Source organism: Pseudorca crassidens, chromosome 5 (assembly GCF_039906515.1).
Source record: "Pseudorca crassidens isolate mPseCra1 chromosome 5, mPseCra1.hap1, whole genome shotgun sequence".
NCBI lineage: Eukaryota > Metazoa > Chordata > Mammalia > Artiodactyla > Delphinidae > Pseudorca > Pseudorca crassidens.
Genome location: NC_090300.1, coordinates 83,791,328 through 83,803,505, shown reverse-complemented (window position 1 = coordinate 83,803,505; position 12,178 = coordinate 83,791,328). Strand labels below are relative to the sequence as shown.

At 34.6% G+C, this 12,178-nt stretch overlaps 1 protein-coding gene across 5 annotated transcripts in view; it reads right to left on the bottom strand.

Moving 5' to 3' along the window:
* The window catches only part of GSK3B (glycogen synthase kinase 3 beta), a 197,278-nt gene that overhangs the window by 38,558 nt on the left and 146,542 nt on the right, over window positions 1–12,178 (bottom strand). For all 5 annotated transcript variants that reach the window (XM_067738774.1, XM_067738770.1, XM_067738772.1 and 2 more), the window contains exon 8: window positions 6,842–6,937. In XM_067738774.1, coding sequence (XP_067594875.1) covers window positions 6,842–6,937 — 96 coding nt within the window. The remainder of the gene's footprint in view (window positions 1–6,841; window positions 6,938–12,178) is intronic.

Below are 12,178 nucleotides of genomic sequence, written 5' to 3'. Positions count from 1 at the left end.
AACAGCCAACCAGAGCAATGTAAGAATGCCTATGAGCAATGATAATTAATCTAAGTAGAATGCAGAACAAGTACTGTGCCTGTTTCAAACAGCTACTCCTCCCAAGTTTTCATTGTGATAAATGTACAATACAGACGACACTGTTCTCTGGTCATACCCAAAATACACAAGCATCCAATGCTAAAAACTGATACACCATGAACATTCCTGAAGAGCAACCCTAATATATAAAATTATTTGCAATTTGTAAGCCTTAAATACAGGACTAAAAGTGAGACAATGCCATGGATTTGTTGACTAGTTAACTATGCTAATTAATCAAGTTAATTAAGAAAAGAACTTAAGTCTACTGAAGTGCTCATGTGCAGTACATAATTCATAAGAAACAAAAACATCCTTTCCTTAGCCACAGCAGAGCCAGCATTCAATACATTTCAGCTGCACTAATTAAAAGGCTTATGGAGATTTCCTGAGCTCTAATACACATAAGGAATATCATATGTGTATTGATATCAGCATTTAACTATGAAATGAAATTTCTCTCTCTAATCTCATTTACTGATAAAATAGTACTATACTATAGAAGTATGAATTACCAAATGTCCACTTATCCAATTTAATCTTTCATTGTTCATAAAATGGTGACTATAGTCAGCTTGATCTTCCTAAGAATATAATATTTTCTTTTCATCCACACCTCCTTATCTTAAGGGATATTCCCCTAAACTACAGCAATTCCTAACTTAAGCGACACCTAAGCAGATCTAAATCCTCCTTCAAAAGTACCCACCCTCATTCCCCCTAGCCCTTCTATCACCCTTAAAGGAGGCTTCCTTTTTCCCTCCACCACCCATGCTGGAACTCTTCCCTATAATACCTATAGTATGTGAAACAACTTTGAATACCAATAGTACATAATCAAGTATATGGTTATATGTATTATTCAATACTTGCTTCAACTGAGTCAGTTATATCATCTCTAAGTTCTTCAAAGAGGAGGACTATATATTTTAGTTCTTTTGCATCCTTTATGGTAGCCAGCACAGCACTGATTACACAGGAGATAAGTGTTTTAAAGAACAAATGATTAAGTCAGAAGCAGATTTTTGCCTTCTTTTTCAATCCACCCTCAACCCTATCCTCTGCTCCCCACAAGTGATCTTGAAACTTATGTCTTAGCATTCTTTCTTTTTTATATTATTCTTCCCACATATGGACTAGCCACACTAGTAGCTGGATTTTAATGTGCAATAGTTTCCAAAGAAATAGGGGTAAAGCCAGTATAAACAGAAAAGTGAGGAGGTCTATTCACATAGGAAAATAGGTGATGTAGGTAGAAAATTCAGTAGAGAACGTAGTATATTTATGAGATAATTGATAATGTACTAGTTGAGGTCAGCATGCAGATGGGGTTGAGTAATAATATACAAATTGATTACCTAAGCAATAGAACAAAACAGACAAGTGGCAGACTTAGGAACCAATAGAAATCCCCAACACAGTTTTATGCTTTCTGGAATACATGTGAGCAAAACAAGGCAGACAGACCAGAAAAGGTAGAGTGGACTTGCAAAAAAAAAAAGTTTGACAGCAATTTTTGTTTTGCGCTAAGACCCTCTGAAGACATTTTTGGTAACATGTGAAACTGTAGTTAGAACAGGTAAGTTTACCAAGTGAAAAATCTTGTACTCAAAGGCTCAGGGAATAAAAACCAACATTATGAAGAAAAGTCTTTTAAAAAATATTATAGTGGGGCTTTTTGGTTTAGCTTTAAGCATAGAGAATAATACATATAATAAGCAGTTCATCTGGTCTGAGTCCTTGATGGCTGAAATGACCTCAATTTTCTGCTTACTCTATTAGCTAGCTGGAAACACTAGTATTCATTCATTTCACAGCATGTGGACTGTGTTCTAAGAAATCAAGTATGTAAGGATTGATTTTTGTAGATAAGGCTTTCTAGGATACTTAACCAATGATCCAAGGTCCTCACATACCCTAAAGACAATCAAGTATTAAGTAAACTTAATACTTAATATTAAGTTTTGGCATACATACTCATGTATGCCAAAAACTCAGCAACAAACATTTTGAGGGAATATTTATTTTATTACTACCATTACAAAAGAGAAATTAGAAACTGCTACAATACATATGGTATGAACTGACAGCTACTGCAGGAGTTATGTGGTGGGAATAATCATGTAGAATTTGGATAATTAGAAAATGTTTCACGGGAGAAGTGAGATTTGAGGTCTTAACAGAAGGTCAAGACTTGGTAAGCAGAGAAAAAAAGAATGTTCTAAGTGTTCACTAGGAAGCGGTAGAAACGAATGTGGCTTCTCTGGGGGACCATTAGGAGAACAGTTTGATTAGACCAAAAAAATTCAGCATGACTGCATGATCCCTTCAAAGTGAGGACAACACTGTCATATGTAGCTAACATATTAAACAGCAATAGGTCAACAGAAAGAGACCAAGGCCCTTGGGATTCTAATCTACTTCCTTCTACTAACTAGATACATCATTTATGAATTTCATTACTCTGAAAGAAAATACAGATATCTGTGTTATCTAACTGACCTCACAGGATTACTTATTACTGGGATAAAGGGGAATACTTGTTTTAACTTTAAACAAAACGTTACTCAAAATTGGGAAGAAATTTATATAACTATTACAATGTAACCTTATCAGAAACCCTTAATCTACCTCAACTAAACACTAAGCTTTTAAATTCATTGCTTAACTGTATGCATTTAAGGGTGAAGGAGTTGGAGCACTTGGGAAAGACTGGGTTTAATGGACTAGATGCCTCAGAAAAAGTTAAGAGCAGGACAAAGAACTAAATCTCTTGTTTTTCTGGAAAGAAAAAGCAGAAATGATTAGGAGCAGAGTGACTGGATAATCTGTCACCCAAACTAGGACAGTGAAGAGTGTGAAGGAACGTGGCATTAATAATTTCACTGGACAAGCATAAATTGGGACACATGATCACTCTTGTCTTTATGTGTATAGTATGTCAAATTTTCCTAAAGGCAATGAGGAATCAGAAAAATTTTAAATAGAAGTGACAGTATCACATGTGCTTTTAAGAAAGCTGACTTTGACAGCAATGAGGATGTGAAAGATATGAAGGAGGGAACTTAGGATGTAGGAGGTTGTTTTAACAATTCTATGATACGATGATGGGCTAAACTAAAGTCAGGGCAGTGGAGATAGAGAGGACAAATCACAGAACTACACTGGAGGTACAATCTTTACATTTACTCTGAACTAAAATGAAATAATCCTTTATATGCATACTTTGTTTTCAAAAGAATTTGGAGAAAAGACACAACAGCTAATTGCTATCTTACCAAAACAAAACAAAACAAAAAAGACAAAAACAAAAAAAATTTTAAGCACAAAGAATGGGAGAAGTGCTTAAACTAGATCATTACTTCATACCTAAAAGAACTGTCATTTGACCAAATCTCCATGTACCAAATGCAGAATATTTCAGCTTCTTCTCTTCTTCCAACCAATCACCATCTCTGTTTAATTCTCAATTTATTTTTTTTTCAATTTACTTTTATTATCACTTCCTTTTGCTTCCCATCTGGCTTTTATTCTTTTAAGTATACACCATACACCAGTGGGGAGGTATTTATCCTCCCCACCCTCACTCTCAATATTGGTCCCTGTTTCAAAACATTAGAACATATTTCCTTTCCAACTTAAGCCTCAAATGCTTATCCAATGAATTAGGTTGTTATGGCTATTAAGTAATAGTCAAGGCCATCTTATTGGATTTCTAAATTCTCAAGATTCCTGCTATATATCACACTAGGATTATTTCATTGTTTTGTTCTTCTGTTTGTTATCTTTCTTACACATCTTAATATCCTCACCTCAATGTTTCCACGGTAGACATTTTCTCCCTTGATCTTTTTGTCTGCCTACATTTTTTGAGAACAAGAGCTCCCAGATCTGGGGATATAGTTGTACTACACTGCCACATAGGAAAGGAGGGTTTACATGCTCACAGCTTCAGGAAATGGGGCTAAAGTGGGTTTTAACAGAAGACCTCAATAAAGGCAAAGCAGGTTTTGTTTCCAGACTCCCGTTTACCTGCCCTCCAAAGGCAAAAAGCTCTTCTCTTTAGAGAACATTTTGTATGTTTTAAAAAAATAACTCCATTGACTGCCTAGCATAAGAGAGCATTTCTCAAGTTGGTGTTCACTCTCCCGTTGCGGAGCACAGGCTCCGGACGCGCAGGCTCAGTGGCCATGGCTCACGGGCCCAGCTGCTCCGCGGCATGTGGGATCTTCCCAGACCGGGGCACGAACCCGTGTCCCATGCATTGGCAGGCGGACTCTCAACCACTGCGCAACCAGGGAAGCCCCAATTATAATCTACTTTTAAAAATCAATATATTCTGGATCACCTGAATGACAGAGTAGTGCCATGGAATTTCTATGTCTGAATTTGGTTTTGTGTTTACACCCACAATAACAGCAACCTAATGGTGTGCACTATTAAGAAATTAATATATGTGTACTATTACATAATAAATGCATTTGTACCAAGTGAGAACCCAATTACGTTACATATATGAATGAAGAGTTCACAAGAGTTTGAAGAGACAAAATAGGTAGGAGAATTGAGTTATTACTCTACACATGGTACAGGAATGGAAGCCTAAATAAAACAAACAAGTAAAAGGGCTTTGTATAGATTATTCAGGTTTGAAAAGCATTAGTGTAAGATATAGAAACATCAGGAATCCACAAAGGCAAAAGAAGATGTAAAGCATGCAAATTCACCACAAATCTTCAATTGCCTGCATGGTAATTATAGTAAATCATTCCCCACATACCATCCCGGCTAATACTTGAAGAGATATAATCCAGGGGAAAAAAATGCAGAATATGACACACACTAATACTGGTGTCAGTCTTGACTAAAAAAAAAAAAATTGAGGACAAGGACTACTAAATAAGATCTCATGACCTCGTTTCAACATTATATTGGTCAGAAACTCTATACATGTGATGAATACTTAGATTAGATTCAACCAAAAAGAATATTACTTTTCTTTCTTCCTAAAAATAACATGCTTATTAAATAAAATATGGAAATATAGAAATGCAGAACAAAGAAAATAAAATCACCTACACTCTTCTTACCCTAACTACTAATTGCTTTTTGTTTCTCTTTAACATGGTTGAAATCACTTGTTACAAACACTTTAACTTGGAGTAACTTTGCTGGATTCAAACTGTAACTCAGCTTCTAAATCCAAACAGGCCACCTAGGATTCTCTGAGTTTAGAATAAGTGAGAGACACTAAATATCTTCTGAACCAGATTCAAAATAAACTTGAAGTACAAAGACCAAAGAATGATTTACCTCAGAATATTTAGTGTTTATTGTAAACTTAAAAAGAGGGTGGGGGAGAGGGCAACATCTTAGTCAGTGAAAGCTACAACCTATAGCTCTGGCACTAAAATATTACTGAGGTCTTTGATTCTAAATAATAAATAATTAGTAATAAGAGGATTTTCTGAAGTGAAGAGAGGTGAAGAGAAGTGAAGAGAAGTGAAGATAGTGATTAACTCGAAGGAAAGTAACTTGAATCATAATACAACTTATAGAAAGAGACCTACTTTTAATCTAAAATTGTAAATTATTTTACCTAGCCCTAAATTACTTCACCTCTTATTATAAAAGATCTACAACCAATTAAATGAACATGATCAAAACATGTTATATATATACATTTTTAAATATACAAAGTCTCTGCTTGAAATACATATTAAAAAGCTGAAAACTTCCAACCCACAAAATATATAATGAAATGTAAGTAAATTGGGAAGGGCGATGCATGCATAGCACGTAACTAGAAGTTTAAAAGACCAGGCATTAAACACACACACACACACACACACACACACACACACACACACACGAGAAGAAGCTTAATCCTGGCTTTGTCACAGCCACCTATGGAATCTTTGATAAGTCATTTGACATGTTTAGCCAGAGTTTCAGAATCTATAAAATGAGAGATTCACTCTAGCTATAAACCCTGTTGAGATTTTTTTCTTTTCCCTCTGCATACAATCTCACAAATCAAACTGACATGAAAACAACTTCGTAATAAAATCTCTCTAGAATCATCTCAATTAAGTATCAAAGCAAAAAATAAAGTCTTCTCATAAATTAGTACTTATGGCTCTTAGAATTGGCTCCGTCTAATTGTTGCGGTTAGGCTTTTCCAATGGCTAGTGACACGCTGTTGACATATTAATTGCTTTCAATGTATACTACTAGTATGATCAAATCTTCATTTTATTCCTGCTCCCAAAACACCAATAGGAAAGTAAACAAAAGAACACAAAATATCATCTATAATATGGTCTATATATTAACAGTTAAAAAAATAAAAATATATAAAATGTATATTTTCATATGCTATATGATACTGAACTAATAATAAACACTTCTAACTATGTAAAGAAATTACTTCTGAATTTTAAGTAGTCAAAATTTATATATAAGATCCTGCTCCTAATGAAATTCTTTATTTGAATGCTATGTATATGTATTGTCCTGATCCTACAAATAAAAACCCAGGCTGAAAACTTTCTATAGGAAGTCAGTGGGGAATGAAACTATATGGTCAATGAAACACTGAAGTACAGCTATCTAATTATCTTTACGTGCAGAAGTGCTATTGTACTTTGTACTCTGGCAGCCATCTAGTCTCGAAATAGTTTACTTTAAGAACAAAGAGAAATCCAACTTCTAGTTAACTACTGGTTAATGTGCTTTTTAAAAAACTCTTTTGACTCACCTTAGTCCAAGGATGTGCCTTAATTTGAGGGAATTTGAATTCTGTGTAGTTTGGGTTCATTTCTCTAATTTGCTCCCTTGTTGGTGTCCCCAGGACCTAGATAAAGAAAGCAAGTTATTGCCGTATTTTTCTATGTACTTACAAATACAGTCTTTATGTCTTAATGTACTGGTTTTACTGGAAAAAGGAATCCCAAAGTTATAAAATACACAGCTCATTAAATAGAGCAGACTTTATAAAAAGACTTTAATTTCTAACTGACTACAGAACCCATGCTAGACTACCGTATACGGACATTTATGATAATAGTAATGTTAAATCAGGCTTGTAAAAGAAAGATCACTCAAAAATATTCAAGTAAAAATCCTTGTTCTGTCTAGAAAAACAATCTATTGCAATGATGGCATCTGAAATGAGAGTATCTTTTATTCATTTAGTAAAGTAAGCCAAAGGTTTTATTATTAATAAACTGTTGATATTTAGGAGGATCTTAGTCAAACATGGTCATCAATGATTCCATTCAATCACTGAATATTAAGTGAGTGTCTCTGTGTACTAGGAACTACACTATGGTATATGAAGGATACAAAGAACAAGAGATTTCCTGCTATGATAAACTTACTTATTTGTGTGTGGAAAAAAGTATAACTATAATACAAGATGAAAATATATCAAGTACTTCATTGCCTCCAGAGCTGTATTAGGCACCAGACAAAGGAAAGTATATGGACCTGAGTGCACAAAGTAGATGATGGGAAGAAACACTAAATACTAAAATGAGTACTTTGAAGAAAGATGACATTTATTGCCCATCTTTATAACTCTAGGGCCTGATATAAAACAAGTTTGTTAAAATAAAATGTTAAGCCATTTACAATTCAAGGATAGTTGTGCAGGAGGAGTAGAATGTAATGATAAGTACTTGATTTGTGGCGAATAATCACGGCAAAGTAAGAATTTCAGGTTTTTGTTGTTGTTTCTACTTCTGTAGACTTCATTAAAACTTGCAGAACTTAATCAAAATTTTAAAAGTTTTATTCTTCAAAAGACACTCTTAAGAAAACAAAAGGTAAGCTAGACTGAGAGAAAACATTTGCAAAACATATTTCAAAGGACTTGTATCTCGAATACACAAGGACTCTTATAATTCAAAAACAGAAAGACAACACAATAAAAATGGGCAAAAGATATGACCAGATACTTCACAGAAGACACAGAGATGGCAAATAAGCACATTAAACGACGCTCAATATCACTGATCATTAGGGAAATGCTAATCAAAACTACAAGATACTACCTACTAAGGCGGCTAAAATTAAAAGGACTACGTATACAAAGTCTTGTTGAGAATGTAGAGCAAGTGAAACTCTCATCCAGTGCTGGTGGAATTGTAAAAAAGTTATACTCATCATTCCCTCTCCTAGGTAGTTACCCAAGATAATTAAAAGCATATGTCCATACAAAGACTTGTACACTAATGTGCATAGCAGCTTTCTTGCCACTGCCAGAAAGTGGAAATAACTCAAATGTCCACAACATGGTGAATGAACAAATAGTGTTATATTAATACAATGCAATACTACTCAGTAATAATAATAAGAATAAAAACATGGATGAATAATTATACTGAGCAAAAGCAGATGAAAAAAGTACCTACTGTATAATTTAATTCATATGGAATTCTAGAACATTTTCTGCCTACAGTGACAGAAAGAAGATCCATGGTTATGAGGAGCTGGAGGCAAATATTACAAAGAGGTCCTAGGACATTTTTAGAGGTGATAAATATTTATAAACTTCCTTTCCTTCTTGTAGTAGAATTCCAGCTTTACAGAGAGAAGCAAGGTGTATTGAGAAGGGAAATCTCTGATCTTTGTAGTTGTAACTATCAGATATTTAAAAGTCAGGAGCTATCCATACTTAAAATATGAAAAATAAAAGTTTTTATTTTTAAATAATAAAGCAAGCACTTATATTCTAAATTAGACCCTTGATGAAGGGTGTACATGTATAACATGTACTGGGAAAAAGGGAAAAGAGTGAAAAAGAAGGGAGAGTGAACTTATCGATAATTCTACTTCCTAAATGCAACTCCACTGGATTTTTTAAGTTCTAAAGAAAAACAACAGCAATGACTTGAAAAAACATGAGTATTTAAAATGCATACCTTCAGGGACTCCCCTTGTGGTCCAGTGGTAAAGAATCCACCTCCCAATGGAGGGGATGCAGGTTCAATCCCTGGTCAGGGAACTAGGATCCCACATGCCACGGGGCAACTAAGCCCACGTGCCACAAACTGCTGCAGAGCTCATGCACTCCGGAGCCCAAGTGCCACAACTAGAGAGAAGCCCACGTGCCACAACAAAAGATCCCACATGCCACAACGAAGATCCCGTGTGCCACAACTAAGACCCAATGCAGTCAAATAAATAAATAATTTTAAAAAAATGAAATGCATACCTTTAATGATTTTACAACCCACTAATTCCACTTTAAGGCATATACTCTAACCTAGAGAATCTCTTTATATATATATATACACATATATATATAGTCTGTAATATATGTATATGTAGTCTGTAAGATATATATGTAATCTGTAATAATATAATATTGCAGGCAAAAACAAAAATCCAAAAGTAGAATAAATAAATTGTGGTATAGTCATACGATGATATACTAACTAGCAATGACAATAAATGAACTAGAGCTACACATACCTCATGGATGAATCTCATGCAGTGGTGAGTTTTCACTCAATAATGAATACATATAGTATAACTGCCTTATATAAAGTTTAAAAACAGGTAACACTAAACTATATTTTAGTTTACATAGTAAAACTAAATCAAAAGCATGGGAATATTCATTAGAAAAATCAAGTATAGATTATTTAGCTTACTAGAAAGGATGTAGGAGGAGGGACTGTGAGTGGGATGGGCATTAAGTAGTTCTTCTAATTCTAATTCTTAATATGAGTGGTACTTACATGGATATCCACTTTATTATTATGCTTTAAACTTAATATATTTTTGCATTATGATACATTTCACAATAAACAAAATGACACTTAAGAAATGCCCACTCTCAAATCAGTGAGTATTTTTTGCGCAGTCTCCCTGTATTTATTCAATACTTTGTTAACACAAGGCACGGTCCTAACTCCCTACAAGCTGGTAAGAATGCCAAAAGAAATGAGCGTTGTATGCTACCCACTAGTAAATACATTTTTTTACTGTATGAACACAGATCACATGAACTTATCAGCCATTTGGCTGACTGTCCCATATTTACACACTGTATAATTAAAAGGCAGGATGTTCCTTGAAGTTTCAATTCTTATGTTTTTTATTATAGCCTATGAATATTCCCAAGGGAAGAAAATCTGTGAAATATACACTGAAACAGCTGAGAAACTTATGACATGTACAAAAGGTTTGCTTAACATACAAATTTTAGTAATTTATTTTATGTGAAAGCAAGAAGATATACTATATGTGTGCATATGTATAGTCACTTTCATATTCTCCCTAAATCCACTAGTCCAGGGATTAGTGTCTCACAGCCACTTAGATCTAAACATTTATCCAAAATTTTATACATGAAAAATTTCAAACATGAGAAAGTTGCACCTTTTCTTAAATAGTGAAAATGCCCTCGTCTATACCACCTCGATTCTATGATTAATATTTTACTATATTTGTTTCATCACATTTCCACCCCTCAATCCATATATCGATCCACCTTATTTTTTGATACATTTGAAAGTCAGTTGCAGACACTAGTACATGTCAGCATACATATAATTAACTAAGGTTCAATATTTCTGGCATTTTCATCTAAGCATTTTTTACATACCTAGAATTCTCCTTCGATATACACCAGGTGCATGGATGTGGAAAAAAATCTTTTATCACAATGGGAAATAACCTGCTTTGATGAATAGTTATGATATAAAAAAGATTCTTAATTACACTTCTGATTAGTGGTCAGTTTAACTGTGTTCTTTACCTTCAAAATGTGGATATTTGTGACTTTTAAGAAACTTAATTACTAACTAGTAAATGCAATCATTGACATATTCACTATCAATTATTTAAAAGCAATTAAGCAAATGAACTAGCATGTTACCACAAAGTGGCAATAGAGCTCTCCTTACTCCTTTGTTACTGCCACATGACCTTGAATCACTAAGGCCATTAGATGGGGAAAGCGAAATTCCAATGTCACAGTCTGTTCTATGTTTAATTTCTCTTGCCAAATATTCAACTACTATAATAATTTTTCTATTCTTTTTCTTCTCACTTTTAAATCTTGAAAGCACATTCTCCCCAGGCTGGCTAACAGAGATGAAAAGTAGATGGGAGATCCACTAGTCCAGGGATTAGCAAACTTTTTTTAAAGGGCCAGAGAGTAAATACCTTGGCTTTGTGGGCCATACAGCCTCTGTCACTAGTCAGCTCTACTACTGTAGCACAAAGCAGCCATAAATAAATAGGCAGCAGACTTAATTTGGTCCCTGGGCCCTAGTTGCTGACCTCTAATCTAGTCTAAACATTTTTAGAGATGAGAAAAACTGAAGCCCAGAAAGAACAACTTTTCAGAGGTCAGAACTAATCAGAAGCAGAGCTAGAACATAATTTAAATCTTGGGACTTCCCTGGTGGTCCAGTGGTTAAGACTCCATATTCCCAATGCAGGGTTAAATCCCTGGTCAGGGAACTAGATCCCTCATGCCGCAACTAAAGATCCTGTGTGCTGCAAATAAGACCTGGCGCAGCCAAATAAATAAATAAATATTAAACAAACATAAGAAAGACAAATCTTAAAAAACATATTTAAATCTCATCAGTGGCAAACCAATTTTAGGAGATGGTATGAAAGAATCTGTTTATTGACTTGGTTGGAGGACAAACAATTTCAGCTTTTAATGTTGGTAGTTGTGAAAAATTTTGATGCTATTAAGCATGAAGGAATAGAGCTGGAGGAGAAAACAGTATTTAAGATATTCAAGAAGAACCTGGAGGAGTTCTCCACCAAGTGGTGGATATAAGTATATCATTTAGAAGTGAGCTTGAGGATGGAAAAACAGCTTTGGTAGTACCTGATGCACAGACGCTAGGTGGTTGTGAGAGTAAGAGGCAAAGCAGGTTGAAGAAGAAGAGTGCTAAAGATGGGGACTCAAAAGACACAAATATATGGAAAAAGGGAAATTTAAAAAGGTTGAGACAGAAGCCTAAGAGATTGGAACAGGTCCTACAGATGATGATACCATGGAGGACAAGGAAAGTGAACATTTATTTAAAGGACTGAGAGGTGGGTATCTGACACAACGAGC